This window comes from Elephas maximus, chromosome 15 (genome assembly GCF_024166365.1).
Source record: "Elephas maximus indicus isolate mEleMax1 chromosome 15, mEleMax1 primary haplotype, whole genome shotgun sequence".
In the NCBI taxonomy this organism is placed as follows: Eukaryota; Metazoa; Chordata; class Mammalia; order Proboscidea; family Elephantidae; genus Elephas; species Elephas maximus.
The window spans coordinates 85,712,561-85,733,843 of NC_064833.1; the positions used below are offsets into that span (position 1 = coordinate 85,712,561).

The 21,283-nt window shown below is 41.8% G+C and overlaps 1 protein-coding gene across 1 annotated transcript; it reads left to right on the forward strand.

Moving 5' to 3' along the window:
* Positions 1 to 21,033, forward strand: LOC126058686 (spermatogenesis-associated protein 31A6-like). Its single transcript, XM_049853905.1, has 5 exons — positions 1 to 263; positions 17,518 to 17,677; positions 18,432 to 18,492; positions 19,015 to 19,075; positions 19,122 to 21,033. The coding sequence occupies exons 1-5, from the start codon at positions 1 to 3 to the stop codon at positions 21,031 to 21,033; spliced, it is 2,457 nt and encodes an 818-aa protein (XP_049709862.1).
* Positions 21,034 to 21,283: the final 250 nt, after the last annotated feature.

Consider the following 21,283-nt stretch of genomic DNA (forward strand, 5'->3'; position numbering starts at 1 on the left):
ATGCGACCCCTGAGAAGGGAGACAGGGAAAGAGGGAGACTTGGGAAAGAAAAGCCTCAGGCTGCAGTACAGCTCTGAGAATGTCTCAGCCAGGCCGATGAGCACCCTGGAGCAAAGGCTGCCAGTTACAGGAGTCCCACAGCAAGCAGAGAGGGTCCTGCTCTATCACTCCTGCCATGCCCAGCCGTTGGCTGAGAGCAGCCTGAGAGAGCATGGCCTCAGTGTGGACCCTGCAGAGGGTCCCAAAGGTGCCACAGATGGGCTGTCAGTTTCCCACCCCCTCACAATAGGTTCTTTGGAAGGGAGAGCTGAACAACAGACCTCCATAGCTGCCTCACTTCGAAATGTAAATCGAACAAACTTGCCATTTCCAGATGCTTACAGTTTTCAGCGTCTGCATAACAATAGAATATGATGCATGTATCTGAGCTTTCAATCACTAAGCAGACATTTCAGTCATGGTAAATTCGAATATCTCACTGGTTTTCCTAATGATATTGAAAAGAAATGATTGTGTGAAGTTCAGACTTCTCAGATTTATTTGCCTTGTTGACTTTTATTCTTGTTAACATCATATTCTATCAAAGCAGAAAGCACTGTAATTGGATTCAGATAAAAGACTTAAGCTTAACCAGGAGACACAGGTTGTTTATCCACCGCTTTGTGCCTAATGTTAAGTTTGCCTGACTTACAAAGAGGAAGGGGATAAAATGACTCATTAACTAAGAGCACAAGTAAGCAGGTAAGAAAGATTAATCAGTCAATTAGAGCAAAGTCACAATGTCTAGTATTAGGATTGGCCACCTGTGTGAGAGAATAGGAAGACAAATCCCCACAGGAGGTGTCATGGATTGAATTGTTCCCCCACCCCCACCCAAATTTGTGTTGGAATCCTAACCCCTATACCTGTGGAAACAATCCTATTTGGAAAGAGTTTTTTTCATTATGTTGATGAGGTCCGATCAGTGTAGGGTATGTCTTAAACCTAATGATTTTTGAGATATAAAAACCAATGAGACACAAAAGCAAGTAAGCACAAACAGGGGAAGACAGATGACACATGAATATCGCCAAGGAACTGAGCAACAGAAGCTGAAAGACACAAGGATTTTCCCGCAGAGCAGAAAGAAAAGGAGCCTTCCCCCACAGCCAGTGCCCTGAATTCTCACTTCTAGCCTCCTAAGATGTGAGAAAATAAATATCTGTTCTTTAAAACCCACTTGTGGTCTTTCTGTTACAGTAGCACTAAGAAATTATGACAGGAGGGTTCTCTCACAGAGGTCATGCCATCTAAGGAGGTGCAGAGAACTCTAGAAGTGAAAAGACACACACAGCACATATCCATGGTGGACTGGATAACCTACCATGTGATTTGCCTTTGTCTGAACCTCTTTCTGTCTCACTAGGTCTCCTCACCACCTACAATGGACTGTCTACTTAGCTCCACTACCCCAGTGAAACTTCTAGGAGGAGACTGACTTAGCAATTGAATTATCCATATTCTTTGTTTTCCAGAGGAATTCACCCTAGAGTTCCCTGACTCCATGCCTACACAGTGTACCTTTGCCCTTTAAGGCTGCTCATTGACCATCTGACTTCTCTTGCTCCTGTCAAAATCTGGGAACCCTCTGTCTTAATTTCCTAGGGCTGCTGTAAAAAAATACTTCAAACAGGGTGCCTTATAAGAACAGAACTTCATTGCCTCACAGTTCTGAAGACAGGTTTACAAAATCAAGGTGTCAACTGTGTTGATTATTCCTGAGGCTTTGAGGGAAACTGTTCCATGCCTCTCTCCTAGCTTTCAGTAGCGCCAGGTGCTCCTTAGCTTGCAGGGGTCTATCTCTCTGTGCCTCTTCTCTTTATAAGGATTGGATGAGAATCCACCATACTCTATCCAGCATGGATCTCATGTTAACTGATAACATCTTTAAAGATCCTGTTTCCAAACTAGGTCATGTTCACAGGTCAGGAGTTCAACCTATCTTTTTGGGGAAAACAGTCCAATCTAAAAAACCAAACCAAAATCATTGCTTTTCAGTTGATTCCAACTCACAGTGTCCCTACAGAACAGAGTAGAACTGCCCCATAGGGGTTCTAAGGCTATAAATCTTTACGGAAGCTGACTGCTAAATCTTTCTTCCCCGGAGCAGCTGGTGGGTTCGAACCACGGACCTTTCGGTTAAACCCAATCCAAAAAAAGCAGGCAAATATTTAACTACTGAGCCACCAGGTCTCCTCTATCCAGCCTATAACACTCCCTTAATGGAATCAAAGAAGGTTCATGACAGCTGCAGGGAAACTCTTCAAAAATGGAACCCAGATCACTAATTTATTGGAATCCTTACCCAAGGAATTAGCTATTCTCAAAATCAGAGCCAGACCCCCAGGAACTAAAGGAAACTTTTTTACTGACAAATATGTTAAGATATCCCCTTTCCACAAGAACTTTCTCTCAGACGCGCATAACTTCCCCTTGCTTAGCCTCCTTTAAAAAAAAAAAAAAATTTTTTTTCTCTTGAGAAACTTAAAGCACAGCTGCTAGCCCCTGAGGCTGAAAAAGCTAATTGGAAACAAGCTGGATGCTTTATCCACTAAAATGGGCTTTGGAGATACCCGATGGTCTTTTGATCTCTCCTCAGTTTCCCACCCGAAATTTAGTGCATGGTCTCCCTAAGATTACACATCACAACAAAACCTTAGAAGTCCTCTCCACAAATATTGGTTGGACAATTCTGTGTTTATGCCTGAGCCGTGGCTGAAACTGTAGAACAGAAGCACTACATGAAACAAAAATGGAGTCACTTGGTTGACAAAACTGCTTAGGCAGTCAAATGGCCAATGTCCCTAAGACTTGTTTTACTGAAACTTAAGCCTAGCTTTCCTATAAATCAGGCCACCATCGCTAATTAAAGAAATTCTGATACTGTTTCAACAGTAAATTGTATAAGCCAATCAGAAATAAGTTTCTTTTGCTTCTGTGTTTTGTCAGTAAAAAGCCAGTCACTGCTGATACCGGATGGAGTGCCTTTCCACATTGGGTTTGATGCTACTCAATTTGCGGATCTTCTGCCCAAATAAACTTCATCTAATAGGTTAATTTTTTATGGATCCAGTTTCTCTGGAATGTTTTGGCAACAGAGGTGGTATTCTGAAGGAGACCTCAGTGATCCCCAAGGATTCCGCAGAAGCATGTGTTGGTGCCCCAAAAGCCATTTGAGCTTTCTGTCTCTTCACTGTTCATGGAGGTTGTCCAGAAGTTTCCTCTCAGATCCATACTCTGTTCTTGCTCCATTTTGAGTTCTCTGAGCTTTATTCAAGACTGGGGAAGGCTGGGTCTGGCCCTCTAGAAGAGCTAGGTTCATTTAGGTCTTTTTGTTACTTACAGGTAAGACATGGGATTCTGAGGATCCAAGGAACTCTGGCAAATTTTATGGTAAAATACAGATGAAACTAAGAACAATTTAGAACTGCTGTGGCCATTATGGGGAAATTTTCAGAGAGATAAAGTATTGCAGAGAAGCTTCAAGAAAGGTAGCATTCATTGACATTTGGAAGCTGCCAAAAGCTTAGGGGACTGATCTGTTGCCTCTCCAACAATGCTTAGTAGACCCAATAGATGTGACACTGACTGCCCCTCTGCCTTTTTAGCTTGCCGTACCCATTTACTCTTTGTCCACCCTGCCTGATTCCAAGTCTTTTCTGGCTGAAATTTCTTTTTCATCCATCTCCGAAGCCCCCTCTTTCTTTGACCCTATCCCATCTTGAAAGATGCCCTTCAATATTAAACCAGCTACTACTGATAGGACCTGGAAACCTGATCAGATTTTTATACCTTCTGGTCAAGAGTAAAATTACAAAGTATTGTAAAAGAATTTCCCAAACTCAAGGAGGACACTAAAAAAAAAAAAAAAAAAATTACTAAGAAATTTAGGATCCTAACTGGAAGCAATGAGGGCATTGGGAAAAGGTTGTAATAATAATAATAATTAGAATAGATTCATAAGGGAAAAAACAATTATCAAAGAGGCTGCTCCCCCAGTACTTACATGCTCCCAGCCACTCAAAGCTAATGGGGCTCTGGGGAAAATCTTTGCGGGCTGCAGGTGAGACTGGCAGTACACCGGCCATGTTGAATAAACAAGGGGCTGTGCCAATGGGACGAACCTGCCATCTTCAGTAACATAGAGAGTTCACTCACAGTGCGGAAGTTATCCCCTTATTAGGCAAAACAGGAACTAACCTCTACTGTTAGAGTATCTCCTTATTTAGCTATACTTCCAGTTCTGGCTCAGCTAAAGAAAACTAGAGACTGAGGTCTTCGGTTCAGCTAAAACCAGCCTTGGACCAGCTCAGGCCCCCTGAACTATGTAATAATGATGACATTGCTCCTCAGACAAGTTATATATAGACGTCGGAGGCGAAAAACACAGCCCCATCTGCACCCAGACGTGGGTAAAATGCCATCTTTGTAGCCCCCCTTTCAGATTGAACAGGCATGGAAGACTGGACAGCCCCAACAATGCTCTCTTATATCAAACCAATCAGCAAGCTGGCCCCACCCTGGGGTGCTCCTGAGGACCCCAGACCCAATTTACTTTATCCATATAAACCCCTTGGTTTATCTTCCTGGGAGACACCTCAGCGACCCGAGCCCCGGTGCTCTCCTTTACTTGGCCAACTAAATAAAACTTCTTTCGCTTTCATCAGCTCCCTGCGTCTTCACAGCCATATCCAGCAGACCTTGGAGTGTCAGCTTACACAGGCATTGCTCTAGCTAGACAAAAATGGGGAAACAGAGTTTAGAGTTAATGGGGAGACTTGAAAGTTTTTGATCAACACTGGATCCACCATGTCAGTGTTAAACCCCACTTTATTAAACCCAATTCTTCCCTGGAGTCAACACAAATTACAAATTGCTGGGGTATTTAAACAGATTCAAGATATCCAAAAGGCTGAATCCATTCATGTCCAACTAGGACCCATAACAGAACACTTTAAAGACAAGAACAGGCTCCCTCAGAGGGACATTTTTCGAAATTGCGAGATTGTCATTTAAGCCTAAAAACCCAATTCTGGGATGGTCAAGGCATTTGCCTAGTTCTACCAGAGGCCTTAAACATTCCAATGTTGAAAAACTTTTGTCATCTTACCATGGAGTAGATAAAATGATTCAGACTGTGACCAAATATTGATTGCTCTCGAGTGGCACAGCAAGCTTACTTCACAGACTTGTTTGTTTTAAAAATGGACTGAACATATTAAGGCTAATTTGGAATTTTACTAGATACTTTTGGAGTCTTTTTAAATAAAAATTGATTCACTTGAAAAGTACACTGGTAAAAGGATAAAAAAAATTTTTTTTTTCTAGATTGTTTATTTTGGCTGATAAAACAAGGCTTCGAAAAGACAAAATTTATCCTAAATTGCTTCTCTAAAAGATTCTTTAAAAAGGGACCAGAGGATAGGCTTATGAAAATGTGATATTTCCCTACCTCTGGACAGTATTATCAAATTAGATTATAATATTCTTTCAAAGAGCTTTATTATGATTGCTTTATGATAAACAAACGGCTATATATATTCAGCGGTCTTAATATTCCCAAGAATTAATGAAACTGAATTTATTCTGACAAAGTTTTATGTTTTGTAATATCTCTACTTTAAAGCCATTTCCAGCATCTTTTTAAGTTACTTAGGCTACATTGAGTACACAGGATGTGTTTTGTTAAGGGAATAAAAGGTAATTTGGCCATAAAGTAAAAAATTGGTAGTCCCAGAATGGGAAAAAAGGAAGTATAGGACAAACCTAGATGTAAAAAAGTTTAAAAGTTAGCAAAGATTTGATAAATTAACCCACAAAGAAAGGTTATTTTAAAAAAGGGAAGGCTAAACTACTTACAAAGAAGATTGTAAGGAGTCAAGGGATCTCTCCCAAAAGGGCGGAGATCTTTTAAAGATACTAAAAAATAGGATAAGTAAACTGGACATTGAGTTTAAAGCCAGAAAAATGTAGCCTTAATACAGTTGTCAGAAATTGGGTGGATCCCAAACATGAACAACAAACAAGCATTCTTTATTATAGATGAATTAAAAAAAAAAAACAAAAGATAAAAATGATGATAAAACCCAAAGTTACTAAATGTTCCACTCCCAGCCAGAGAACTGGGTTCATGTCAATGTAAGTGAATAAAATGGTCAGGTGGAGGAGAGAAATTTTTTACTCCAAAACCAGTTGATAAAATTTTGAAAGCGTTAAGGTTAGATTGGAAAAAATGTGAGAAGTGGTAAAAGTTTGAATGAAGACTTAGAATATTTAAACAAATTTTACTTCAACAGTAATTATGTGCTTAATAAAAATAATTTCAAGACCTTTAATTTACTGATGTTAAACTGAGTTCATGGATAATCATCACAATTTCAGTTCATATATTTTTGTTTTTTTATGCTGCAGAGAGGATATATATTTGAGTCTGCTAATGAATGTCATTTTTTGCCACTTAATAATAATAAAAAAAAAAAACAACCCATCGCCGTTGAGTCAACTCCGACTTATTGTGACCCTGTAATAGCTGGTACTATAGGAGATATGTGACAAAGACAGAAGTTTAGAAGGTTTATGAGAAATAGAATTTATTTCATGTGGTCAAAGTTTTTAATTTACTGTGGCTAAAGTTTGATGGGTTAATTTGTGACATTTTAAAGAGTTTTAGTATCACAGTATAAAAAATTGTGTATCTTGCTGTTAAAATGACATTTTCTTTAATTACTGGAATGAAGACTTAATTTTATCTTCTGTGTAATCTGCCTAGAAGACAAAGGTACTATGTCTCATTAGCATAAAGTGAGTTCATGTTGACTCTTATATCCTTGACTAAGAAAATCAAACCTGGTGGCTTTTGAAAAATCTAAGGTTTTTATTTTTAAAATCTTTTATTGTCGCTTTAGTTAAATAGCTATCTAAGAATCACTTCTCAGTGACCTGATAACTTTGAAAGTTCATGAAAAAGATTTGCTTCTGGCTTTGTATGAGAAAAGTGCTAGAAATAATAATGCCCATTTAATGTGTTTCGTGTCCAATGAAACATGTTGTCAAATCAAAAGAAATGTCTAATTTTCTTTCAGTTAAAAATTTGTGTCAACGTCTTTTAAGTTTTGTCTGATGTTAGACAAGAAGATATGTATATATATTTTTGCCTTTTTAAAAAATTTGTTTATTGTGCTTTAGGTCGAAGTTTACAAATCAAGTCAGTCTCTCATACAAAAAGCCATACACACCCTGCTGTACACTCCTAGCTGCTCTCCCCTTAATGAGACAGCACATTGCTCCTCTCTACCCTCTATTCCCTGTGTCCATTCAGTCAGCTCCCATCCCCTTCTTCCTTCCCATCTCACCACCAGTCAAGGGTTGCTTACATAGTTTCATGCGTCTACTTGAGTCACAAAGTTCACTCCTTACCAGCATCATTGTCTATCTTATAGTCCAGGCCAATCCCTGTCTGTAGAGCTGGTTTCAGGAATGTTTCCAATCTTGGGCTATCAAAGGGTCCAGGGACCATGACCGTCAGGGTTCCTCCAGTCTCAGTCAGACCATTAAGCCTGGCCTTTTCACAAGAATTTAAGATCTACTTCCCATTGATCTCCTGCTCCATCCGGAATTCTATGTTGTGTTCCCTGTTAGGGCATTGATCGGTCGTAGCTGGGTACCATCTAGTTCTTCCAGTCTCAGACTGATGGAGCCTCTGGTTTATGTAGCCCTTTCTGTCTCTCGGGCTCATATTTACCTTGTATCTTTGGTGTTCTTTGTTCCCCTTTGCTCCAGGTGGGTTGAGACCAATTTATGCATCTTAGATGGCTGCTTACTAGCATTTAAGACCCCAGTCGCCTCTCACCAAAGTGGAATGCAGAACATTTTCTTAATAGACAACAAGATTTTTAAACTTTACCTATGAAGTTTTACTAATATTCAAATATTTAGAGACTTGATAATCTTGGTAACTCTTGGTGCACTACTATGTTTCAGGATGATTATATGCTATATCTGAAGTTCTTTGAAAACAGAGCTAATCATTCTGTTTAGAGATATTTTGTCTAAAGATTTTTTAAATTGACTTTATTTTGCTTTGCATTATTTTTTAATGAATTCTCATCAGGTTTTTTAATTATTGCCAATAAGTTAATCATCACCATTTTTAAGTCTTGTCATCTGCAGATAACTTTTGCTTAGTGTAAAAAAAACACCAAAAAATCCTGCTATATTAAAAAAAAAAGATGATATCAGAAACTTATGGACATGACCCTACGAAGTATTGTTGATCACCCACTGTGCAGCTAAACTTGAGGGAGTTAAACCTAGGGTCCGCATTTCTCAACTGAAGCAAGCCCCTTCATCTACCTGGACCACAATGCTGACAAGTGACCTCAAGATAAAACTTCCTCAAGGTCACCCAGAAGATGGCCTTCAGATGTAGACTGCCTTCCCAAGACCAACAGAACAAGTAACTCAACAGACTTTTTAAACATTCTTTTGAGGATAAATAAGTTAATTGTGCTTGTTTGCTTATCCCCACTTGTATCTAAAGCTCAAACATAGAAAGACGATGTTTTTGTTAGTTTAGCCCATGCAGTAGCTTCAGCAGGAATTTTGACAGATTATTGGATTTGCTTCCCTTCCCCCCATTCAGTACATTTCTAATTCAGGCCCTTCATCTTTATCCGTCCTCAATTATACTGGAATACCTAATGCCATCGTCAACTCAACCATCCAAGTAACTCGTGGAATTTGAGGTGGACTCTAATATCCTCCAAATGCCCAATATGACTTAACTGCTCCTTTCTTTAATTTCATTAATGTGGATAGCATAACCAATAACTTTTCTGAACACTAAGAATCCAATGGAGCAACTGGTGCAACATAGACCAATTATAAAAATCAGGACCCATTGGAATGTGTGTATTCTAACAGAATATTCAACCATTTTGACTTTGCCAAATCAGAAGCTTTGATTCCCTAGTTGAAAACTGTCCTTCAGGGGAAAATTCTAAGCTTTATAAAAGGGATGCTTTAGTCTCTCAGGAGATCCTTAAGACTGTATATTGACAATCATTCTCCTTCTGAAAATTGGTTAATTTGTGAAAATAATATCATTCCCTATAATAAGTCTCTTAATAATGTCACCAGAGCAGGTGTCCTCTGTGCACCCAAAGGCTATGTTTTTCTTTGTGGAGGGTCTAACTGGTTAAAATGTTATGAAACTTTTCAGCACTCAGATGAGGCTGGGCCCTCCAATGCCTGGATAGCTGTAGAATATCAGGAGTCTGTACTCTTGGAACCCCTGAGATACTGCTAGAACTCTACTCACCTAAAGAAAATATACCTTGCACTAGCACCCTAATTTTTTTTTCCTAAGAATTAGAAACAAATGAGATGTCTTGCCAGCAAGTGTTAACCCCACGGTCTTCACTTTCTTTGTTATGGCCTTACTTCCCTGGCTGGGACTCAGACAAATGAAGTCATGGTTGGTAACCTGTCTCAAACACTATGATAGTGATAGCTAACTCCACAGCTGAGGCTATAAAAACTCAACAGAAATCTCTCAACTCTTTAACTAGGGTGGTGCTAGATGATAGAATTGGTTTAGATTTGCTTCTGGCCCAACAACATGGCATCAGTGCAATGGCTAACACTTCTTGTTGCATGTGAATAAATTCCACTGGACAAGTTGAACAAGTTGTAACCAAAATTCAACAGCAAGTACACTGGTTTCACCAAGTAGAATCTCATCCCAACTAGGGATGTAATCTGTTTAGCTGGCTGTCTATTAATGTAGTGTCTTGAATGTGTTCTTTAATCCAAACAGAAATTATAATTTTTAATTATGATTATTGTTTTTTGTGGAATGATCACATGTGTTACAAAATGCTTTTCAAGGTGTTTGCAACCAATCTACTAGCATTCATTCCCTCTGCAGGACAATGCTTCTAGACATTATTTTTACTGTTAGAGACAAAACTGTTTTAGTCTCTGACAGAAAAATAATCAAGCCATGGAGTCTTCACACACTCGACCCAGCTGACGACATTTCTCAAATACACTGTTACATCATGAATAAATCAATCACCCCTCTGTCTCTGGTTAACACTGCCCTGAGCCTTAACTATGGTACGGTGAGGACCTGGAGATAAGAGGCCATCATCAAACATTGGTCAGTGAAAGCTCATGCAGAAGAAGGACCAGCAGAAGGGAAAGTGAGAGGCCAGTAATTTGATCAAAGACCTTCTTTGAAGGTCTTTTACAAAAGAGGGAACTGTTAAATGAAGTAAAAATGGAGTCCTGTTGTTGACAAAATGGCATTGCTGTTTGAGTGGACAATGCCCCTAAGACTTGTATTTACTGAAACTGAGGCCTAGCTCTCCTGTAAATCTAGCCACCCTTATTGACCAATGAGATTGACATCACTTCTGCCTTTGTTGACCGGTGAAATCCTGACAGCATTTTAATAGTAAACTGTATAAACCAATCAGAAATAACCCTCTTTTGCTTCCATGTTTTATCAATAAAACGCCAGTCACTGCTGATACTCGGCAGAGTACCTTTCTGTATTCTGCTTAGTACTACCCAATTTGTGACTCTTCTGCATGAATTAACTTCATCTAATAGATACATTTTATTATTGACTCAGTTTCTTCTGACAGAAGCTATAAGCACTCTGTGTCTATAGGTATGTTTATATGTTTGTGAGTATTACCAAATTAGATTACAAAATTCCTTAAAGTTTCCCTATTCTTACTGGCTTAGAAATAAATAAGCACTTACACAAATTGAATATTCCTAAAATTTCCAAGATTAAAGAAATTGAATCTCATTATGCGTTTAAAAAAAGTATTCTCGTGGTTAAGGGCTACAGCTGCTAACCAAAAGGTCGGCAGTTCGAATTCACCAGGTGCTCCTTGTAAACTCTAGGGGGTGGTTCTACTCTGCCCTATAGGGTTTCTAGGAGTCGAAATAGACTCGACGGCAGTGATTTGTTTTTTTTTTTTATTATTATTATTCTCATAGAAACTAATCCAAATGTTTAAAAATGTTGATTTCACATAATTTAGGTAAATATTTGGCAAATTAGACTAGTTTAATATTGTCGGTTTAATAAAAACTGTTATGTCTTCAGAATTATCAGTGTCAAGGGTAATATAGGTATATATTTTTATTCTACTTGGGTACTTTTTTCTAAACTTATATGGATTTTGTGACCAAATAAGCTAGCATTGCATCTATTAAATGTTTAAGGCTATGAATATACATATATGTATGTGTCTTGACCATGCAGTGCTGCTATAACAGAAATACCAGAAGTAGAGGCTTTAACAAAGAGAAGTTTATTCTCTCACAGTCCAGTAGGCTAGAAGTACAAATTCAGAGCGCCAGCTCCAGGGGAATGCTTTCTCTCTATGTTGGCTCTGGCGGAAGGTCCTCATGATGCATCAGTCTGCCCTTCTTCTGGGAGGATCTCAGTGCAGGAACCTCAGGTTCAAATGGCACGCCCTGCTCCCAGGACTGCTTTCTTGTTGGTGTAACAGTACGCTTAACCAAACTGGATTATTATTCTTATCGACTTTATTTCAACAGTAATTATGATTTATAGTATGAAGGTAGTTTCCAAGATCTTTTAGGTAACTTAAAAGCTTGGAGTTATGCTAAACTGAATTAATGAATGGCCATTTATTAGATATATAGATCATTTCTAAGTAATACAGAATACCAAGTCATTAATTACTTAACAAAAATTTAAGTTTACATAGTTTTTGCCTTCAATTTTTAAATGGTACAAAGAGGGTCTCTCAGTGAATGTGTTCATTTTTTTCCAAATTAGATGCAATATTCACTCTTTTAGAAAACACAGTTAATCATTATATCTACAGACATTTACATTTTGTCTAAAACTTTTTGGATTGACTTCATTTCATTCTGCATGCCACAGAAACAACCAAATTCTTTTGTCTTTTGTCAACTACAGATATTTTGTTTGTTTTACTCTGTTGCTCCCCTAAAAGCATTTGCAGTCAGCTATAGGCCAGAGTGCTTCATATTGATTTAGAAAATAATATTTGGAATTATTATTGCCTATCCTTGAGCAAAGAGAATGTGACCCAGCTGAAGCTGGGCCCACAAAGACACAAAAGGACACATCAACTGGGCCCTGAGATAAAGACAGTAGATGGACAATCTTAGAAATTATCTTTCAGGGAAGAAAAAACATTTTTAGGGAACTTTTCACATAAAGCCAATCAAACAGGACACAAAAGGCTTTTTTCACCCCTATCTTTTTCTATTAACATTTAGTGAATAGAAATTGGTTGGACCGATGAAGACCCTCCTGACTGTCAGGTTACTGAAACCTATGCCAATGATTGTTAAGAAAGGCAATTCAAAGTATGAAGCCACAGTTTCTAGCCAATCTGAAAAGGTGAAGCTTTTACCCATCTTTGTAACGTTAATATATACTGATGATTCTGTAACCTCCCTCGGATTCAGACAGACATTAGCTCTGGCAGCATGCTTGTCTACTTCCCACTTCTGTCCTTTGAATATATGCCAAATAAAACTTTCTTTTTGCTTTAGTAAACTTTGTGATGTTTTTCCCCTACAACAGTATTCAAAGAAGGACTGTCTCTGAGCCCTTGAGCAAGGACTATGCCAGAAAGGACTACTCTTAGGCACAGACTTCTATGGACACTCACTTAAACAACTTCGAGACCATGGTAGTTGACTAAAGTGGGATTTCCTGAACTCTAGTCGAGAAGCAGATGGGTTCATTAGACTGCTAACCTGAGCAGAACAAGAATTAATTACTTAGAACTGACTAAACTGATGAGATGACTGTGGTTTTTGTACGGAATATTTGTCTCATGGGGATTTTACCTTAAAATAAGTCTAGAAATTCTTAGGTTTATCATGCATAAGCTAAGTTTATTGCAAGGTAGTCATGGCACAGCACACAGGTAAGACCCCAAGACATTCATTTTGACCTGGGCAATCAGGGTAGGGTAAAGTTAGTCCAATAATGAAAGTCCAAATCTTCAGCTTTCAGGCATGATCTCAGGAGAAAAGCTTGTCCTCAGTGGAGGTCCCTTGTAGCTGGGGTCAAAGTTTGGTGGTGGTGAGCGGAGTCTCCAATACAGCGTCCAACAGTCTCCGTCTTCAGAGTGAGTCAGAGAGATTCTGCCTCTACCTGGCACTTCTTGGAAGGGCAAAAGCCTGGGGGTTTTATGTGATTTAGTCCCTCTGGTCTTGTGTGATGAGGGTCTTTACCACGGGGTGTCTGACTCACACTGCATTATGGTAACTCATGTCACAGGTTCATGATCAGGGATGCACATTCAGGATGTCTAACATAGATAAACTAAGGGCTATGTCACGTCATATCACAACAAAACAGTTGTCTACAACAAGGTAGTTGATTATAAAATTAGAAATTGTTTATGCCAAAGAAGTTGATGGTCAGTTTTAGATTTTTTACAACTTAGCTTAAATGTTCAAGTCACATATTACATGTTCCAATCATATGAGATTTGGGATCACTACATTAAAGGCATACAACACAACATGGTTGACTTATTTTAAAACAATATTTTATTGTGTTTGTTGTTACCTGATTAGGGTCCGTGCCTGGAGCAGTCGAGCCAATGAAACATACTCCAAGTCAGAAAGAGTGAGAAAGTATTAAGGAGATGTATGTATCACCAGGGACCCCAGAAGCAACACAGGCTGTCTCTACAGAGTCCCAAAGAGCAATTTTACATTAGAATTTATATAGAGTCTTACAAGGATTAGAAGTGCCTTTGTAGCCCACAGATGGCCTAGATGGAGGAGTGACTCTTTATCAGACTAGAGGTAACATATCAGATACCTGGGCTCTGATTCTCCTGTGGGGGCTTATAAATCACCAGTGGTCCACACAGAACAAAACAGTTATTTGCATCAGATTAAAACAAAGAACAAAGTCATTAACAAAGGCATGTGAAGGAGGCGGCAGGCAGAGGTAGGAGAAAAACTTATAGGTTTATCATGGCATTAGCTATGTCAAGCTCTCAGTCACCCATTTTGAAAAAGGAGAAAACATGCTGGGGAGTATTGGGGTCACATTGTGATGAAGGTTTACATCCCAGTTTAGGTTCCCGTTTCTACACAAATTGTTCAGTGATATTAGCTCCATTCTTCACAATGCGTGAACATTCTCATTATTTCTGTTCTGTATTCTTGATCTTTTCATGTTCTGTTTTCTGGATATGAAAGTTCTTTCTGTTTTCTCTTAAGTTGTCTGTAACTCATGACAATTTAGTAGGGTATGCTTTTGTAAACAAAAAAGAAACATTTATCTTTCTTTCCCTGAATAGTCCCTCCAGAATTTAAAAATTCTTATTTAATATTCTTATTTTTATAGCAATGTAATTATTTGCAAAGAAGCCCTGGTGGTGCAGAGGTTAAGCACTCACCTGGTAACCAAAAGGTCATTGGTTCGAACCTACCAGCTGCTGTCCTCCCTTTTCTAAGAGTATTTCCTTTAGAAAACTTCTGATTATCATTTTTTTCTCTGCCTCTTTGAGATGTATGTGAATATTTTAAAAGATAAACAAGCCCCATAAGAGTTTTGCAACTCACAAATGTTTCCTCAAGGACTTAGGATCCAGATATTTGAAATGTAGTCATCTAGGAAGATAGAACCCCTACCTCCTAGTTTCTGTGGTACAGTAGGAGCCTAACTTTAGATAAAAGCAATTAGCAAACACAAATGGCCACCCCAATCACCAGGTGAATTTAGGGTGAACTGTGTGTGTCAGTTCATCGCATTATGGTGGCTTTTGTGTTGCTATGAAGATGAAGGCTATGCCACTGTTGTTTCAAATACTAGCAGGGTCATCCATGGTGGACAGGGTTCAGTGGAGCTTCCAGACTAATCAGACTAAGAAAAAGTCTGGCAACCAACGTCCAAAAATTAGCCAATGAAGACTTTGTGTATCACAACAGAACATTGTCCAACACGCTTGCTTTGGACACGTCATCGGGAGGGATCAGTCACTAGAGGAGGGCATCATGTTTGGTGAAAAAGTGGGCCAGTGACGGTGAGGGAGACCCTCAGTGAGATGGGTTGTCGCGATAGCCACAATGATGTGCTTGAATATGCTGGCGATCGTGAGGACATTGCCGCAGGACTGGGCAATGTTTCATTCCATTCTACATAAGGTCTTCATGAATTAGAGTTGACTCGATGACAGGCAGGTTTCTCCACTGCAAGGGCTATTTTTCCCTCTCCAGTCTCTGCTAGTGAGAAGCCAATCACTAAGTCCAGTCCACACTCAAGGGAGGGAAATTAAATGCCAACTCCTTGAGGGAGGAGTATCTATACACATTAGTTATAATTCTTCTGTAATGTAGATTTGTTTTCTATCCCTATTTATTTTTATGGTTAATCAATTATTTGTAGTAGTATGGACTCCTGGATATTTATTTTATTCTTTGGGTTTTAATCTAGTACTAGGTAATTTGTTTTGTTCAAATTTTTAAACATTTTATAGTTTAATTTTTGTTTGCACTTATATGTAACTCAGTCCTTATCTATCCTATATAGAGAAATGTTGAGCTCCTGTTTCTCCCTGAATATGTCTTTTCTTCTCTAGATTTGGGGTTTGTTATTTGTCCTGTGACCGTGGTTCTCTGGCGGATTCAAGAAAAGTTATTAATTTGCATCAATGCTCTCTCGTTCTCCGAACTCGGTTGTTAAAGTTCTGACAGCTGTCAGAAGCATCCCTTCACATAGCCACAAAAATATCACTCAGAAAAATCCCCTGGTTAAAGCGTGATCCAAAAGCTCTCATGAGATAATAAAAACCAAACCAAACCCCTTGCCATCAACTCAGTTTAGAGTTATATTAACCCTATAAGACAGCATAGAACTGCCCCAAAGGGTTTCCAAGGTGGATTCGAACTGCTAAACTTTTGATTAGCAGCCAAGCTCTTCACCACTGTGCCACCAGGGCTCTGCATGAGATAACAGATGTTTTAATTACAATGTAATTTGACTCATTAGTTCTACATGCCTTGAGTTTTTTAATCCATCCTGGTGCCACTAAATAGGAACAGAGAAGCTATTTCTTCATGTCTATTTCATTTTCTCTCTTTTCATCGTCTCCATTTTTCCCTTATCTGTCAGAAACTATAACACACAGGGGGACCACAGCTACTTGCTTGTTTTAAATCTGCTCCATTCATCATCCTTTGGTGCCTTACAGCGATATGCTTACTCCATGTTCTGTCCTCAGTAGAGAACACAATAAATAACCTAAAATAGAAAGCTCACATCATTCCCACAAAGCATAGCAAACAAGCAGGGGAGTGTTCATGCTACAGCACCATCAATCAGACCTCACACAGAGGTGTAATGGTAAAAATCAGCAGTAATGAAAAGTGAAGGTTTTTTTTGTTTTGATTTTTTTGTTTGCTTGTTTGTTTGAAGGGGCATTCCTCCCAGGTTCTCAGAAAGAAATGCAATGCATATTCAAAACTTGAAGAGGTTTAAGGTTTGAAAGAAACAGGTCAGGGGTATCTGGGCAGAGTAAACATAATGCCATATCATGGATTCAAGCGATTACCTGGACAAAAAACCATGGCCTAATGCACCAAGGACAGATGTGGAGAAAGTAGTATAAAAGTGTGGTATCTTGTATGATTAAATGTTATAAAATGTGTTTTTGATTGGAGACTAATGACATGTAAAATGTAAAAAGCTCTTTTCATCTTCCTCTCGAGAGAACATTAGAAAGACATCCATTCCTATGGGGAGCATCTATCTGAATGAACTGCATGGCCTGCTGGCCCCTTGAATTAATAGGAAACTTACAGCTGCTGAAGATGCAAATTAGTCAAAGAAAAGTAAAAAACTTAATATTCACAATTTACAACATTGAGTATTTATAAAAGAAAGTTAGGTTCTACTTCTGGGTTGATGAAAGAAAAAAAAAAACATGTGGGGAAACTGGAGTTGGGGACAGAGGAGAGCCTGCGAATAAAAATCTCTGCAAAAGCCAAGATTCCTGGGAGAACATCAGATTTAGAAAAGCTATGGGGGGGGCGGGGGGGGAGAGGCTGTAGTCTAAATCTGTAAGGGATGAAGGGGACCAGGCTACAGGGTCACAGGTCTAATGAATAGAAAATCACACTGAAGGTCTAAGACAGGATGAGAAGGTGGAGTTGAAAGGTCCAGAGAAAGGTAGGAAGTTATAGAAGGCCCAAAAGAGTGGAGGGATATGCTGGGCTGGGTGGTGATGGGAGAGGCTCTGGGTCAGCCTCCTCTTGCTGTCCCCATCCCCACCCTCAGGAGCCCTTTGTGATGAGGCCACAGCTCTGTGATGCAGGCCTGGATTTATAGGCCACAGCGTGCTCAAGGTGCTCAGTTGCCTAAGAGCAACAGGGCGTTTCAGATAATGGAGAATTATCCCTGTCCTTTTTTTTTTTTTTTCTGAAAAGCGCTAGTCCTGCAGTGCTGAGCTCCCGCTGCACTTCCTGGGCCACTGATATCTTCTTGACCATCCTGTGTGCAGTGGGACTCTTTCTCCTGTTACTCCCCCACCTCGTCCAGCGTAATCCACCTTTACCACCACCTAAGAAAAATATAAACATCCAGAAGGTAAGGAACTCTCAGCCCAGCCCCAATAGAGATTGATTCTCTCTTTTTTTTTTCCTTTCTATTTCCATTTTCTAAATCAATAGAGAGACTCCTGAGATGGGAAACCTCAGGAAAATAGAACATCAGCCTTCTAGGGACAGGCTGGGCAGGGCAGGGGCTAGAGTGGGCATCAGGATTTCTACCCGAAGATCTCAGACCATCTTCCTGGATGTAACAGAAGGCTCCAGGGCAAAATTCCAAACATAGTGACTCAGTGGCCAAGGTCTGGATTACTGAGAGTTTGGGATCCCCATGGGAGGACAGAGCCCTCAGCACTGGTTCAACAGTTGCCTTCTGCGGCAGGTGTCCCTGGGCAAAGTCCTCCTTTTGTGTCTGGACTGATCTGTAGAGTGGTGCTGAGCACCTGAGAGCCCTGCTCCAGGGCCAGAGCCGAGCTCTGGCCTCCAGAAGCTGAATCCTACCCGACAGAGCAGAGGCATCTGTAGGTCTGAAAGTCTGTGCCTTTCTTGAGCAGAGGAATGGTGACTAAAGAAATCCAGGCTAGATCTCACATGGAAAATCCTTAACTGAGGTGTTCAAAGAAGGAAAGCAAAATGTTTTCATCCACTATAAGAATGAATACAAGGGAAAAACACAGAACTCCATTAGCTGGCTATAGAAGGTCATTTTATTCATAAATACCGAATGTTACCATCTTATCTGAACGAGCAGAGAGAACTGGGTTCCAGCCCCTCATTCTTTTTGTGCATCTCAGCCTCAGGTGGGATCGAGGAAGAGGAGGAGGAGGAAGAAGAACAAAAGTGACACTGTGAAAGGTAAGGTTCTGCCCACTCAACCCAGCTCCCACACGTTAACCCTAACCTCTCCTGTCCCCGAGGGCTGTTTCCCGGTCTGGGCGTCAGTTGCTGGGACACGTACCTCTCTCAGGAAACAGCCCCTAGAGGGAGGCTCCTGGGAAGGGAATCAGAACCGGCTCCTTCTCAGAAGCCATGATGGGCCTCGCGGGGGTGTCGCGGAGTAGGGGCGGGGTGGGATGTAAGGAACAGATAACTGGTGGATCTGGAGGTGCGACAACTCCGACTAGGACAAGCTGTGCAACTTTGCCAAGGCTCATATTCCTCACTGAGATGTCACAGAGGATAATGGACGTGGAAACACTTTGTAAGTGACAATGCACCTCACACACCTGAGCCTTGTTCTGAGGGTCAGCGATCATGTGACCTCGGGCTCTGAGTCTAACCTCCGGATGGTTTCACCTGGGGGAAATTTCACTCAGCTTCCTGTAAGTTTCCTAGGCCCTCACATTTACCGCCATAACCCTCTTTCCTGATTCCCAGCTTGCAGAAGTTGCCTGAAAGAATTACACAAAGCTTGGAGCCTGATTTTGCTTCTACGAAAGTGAGTAACCCTTCCCCTTCTCTCCTGTGTCTGTCTTCCTACCAAGGGCTTCTGAGTGGCCTCAGGGCCCCAGAGCAGATAGAGCTAACTTGGAGAGTGCCTACGGGCAGGGAATGGAAAGAAGCCCTCGGGTCAGGGAGAGCACGAGCAGGGCGCGGGGCGGGGCGGGTGACCTCAGGGCGCGGGGCGGGGCATGGGACGTAGGGGCGTGGGGCGGGTGGGGTCAGGGCGCGGGGCGGGGCATGGGACGTAGGGGCGTGGGGGGGAGACGTCAGGGCGCGGGGCGGGGCGGGGCGTGCGCTGCAGGCGTCCAAACCGTCTTCCCCGAGCCAAGGCTTGGCCCTCCTGTCCCCTGCAGCCTCCTGGGAGAGCCACCTGACAAGGGCCGCCGTCGTCAGCAGAAAGGTGGAGAACCGTCTGGTGCGGCTGGAAAACGGGCGCCTGCGGAAGCCGGGCGGCGGCGTGAGGAGCAGCGTGCAGAGCCCGCGGCAGGTGCTGCGCTCCCGGTGTCCCCGTCCACTGCCACGGCGCCTCCGACCCAGCCCCCGCGCCATCTGGCCCCCACCGCTTCAGCACAGCCTCCACAGCATCCCTCTGACTTGGAGACCGAGGGCTCTTCTGACTGGATGACTGAAGACTGGACGGCTGACGACTCTTATTCTGACAGGAAGACCACCCCGGAGAGTTTTTCAGTTAACTGGTATTATTCGGCGGCGTCTTCTGTCCCTACAGTCACAGGCCTTGATGGCTCAGGCCCTCCTGTTTCGTCTTGCTCCTGGTGGTGGGCGGCTGCCAAGGCCTTTCCCGCCTGGAAACACTGCGAATCCCACCAAGAGCATACTTCCTGCCACCCATCAAAGGCCTCTTTCTGGGGAGGTCGCACAGACAGGAGCACGGAAGCTGGGAGCCCCTCTTTGCTCAACCCTGACGTCCAGAAGCCCCTGGAAATAGAGAGTGCAAAGAGAATGGAATCGAAGATGTGTAAAGAAAAAGTAAAGGATGTATCGTTTAAAAAACACATGAGCCCAGACTACCGCCTGAATTCTTCCGGGATGTTAAAATCAGTCAGTCATGAGCAGGCCACCACAGTTCCCCAGCCATACTGGAGCAAACCAGAGCAGCTGTCCAGTCCTCAGCAGCTCATATATCCCAAGGCCTTGGGGGAACATTTACTCCAGAAACGTATCCAGCTCTTCTGGGGCCTCCCCTCTCTGCACAGCGAGTTCCTGGGGCCTACTGCCTGGGTCTCTGGGAGCTCTTCGGCAGTACAGTCTTCTGTTTTATTCAATAGAATTTCTAATGCCTGCCCAGTTCAAGTATCCTCACTGTGCTCCCAGCCCCTGCCCTCGCCCCACTCTGAGGCTCAATCCCAGGCCCCACCTCTGGTCCCAGTCCTCGCCCAGATCCCTCTTCAATCCTCTTTACCAATCCCACCACCACCTTCTTCTACAGCCCAAATTAGCGCCTATGGAATACCTTGCCCTAGTGCCCAAAATGAAACACAAACTTTCATCTCAGCTGAAATGGAACACCTAGAATCACCCTTGTTGCAAAAGCAACTGAAAAGTTGGGGAGCTTCACCCTCTGTGGCCAGAGGGTCTCAGGGGTCATTTAGTCCTCTTAGTCCCAACCTTCCCCAGGACAGCAGGGCCTCTGAGGTCCACAAGTCAGACTCCATCCTTCCTGGGGATGTTCCTAGCAGAACTGAGCTCCAGAAACAACTGGAACAGCACATTCGAAAGAGGGTCACCCAACACAAGCGGAGTCTGCCCAGCAGGATCCCAGAGTCTCAGGAACTGACACAGCCTCGGGGAAAATTACCAGGAACATGTCAGGCAAAGGGCCAGCATGGACCCTCATGGCCTTCTGTGTTTATAGGTGAAAGCAGCAAGGATATAAAGAAGATGGGATGCAGGCATCAAGAAAGCCGCTGCACGAGAACTCCAGGAAATTTCTAGTTAGGGAAGTACCTGGGCAAAGGGCTGGGGCAGGTGCCAAAATATGATATATCCCAAGGCTCAGAAAAACCTCCAGTGAAGGTTCTGCGGGCAGGCTCTGAGAAGGAGTTAAAAAGTGATTCGATGAGCTACTCAGGGAGTAACACAGGAAACTACATACGAAGGAACCCACATAAGAAACAGCTAGAAAACACCCTGAATGTCCATTTGGGCAGAGAGTCGGAACACATTACCGAAGGTCGGATTCCTG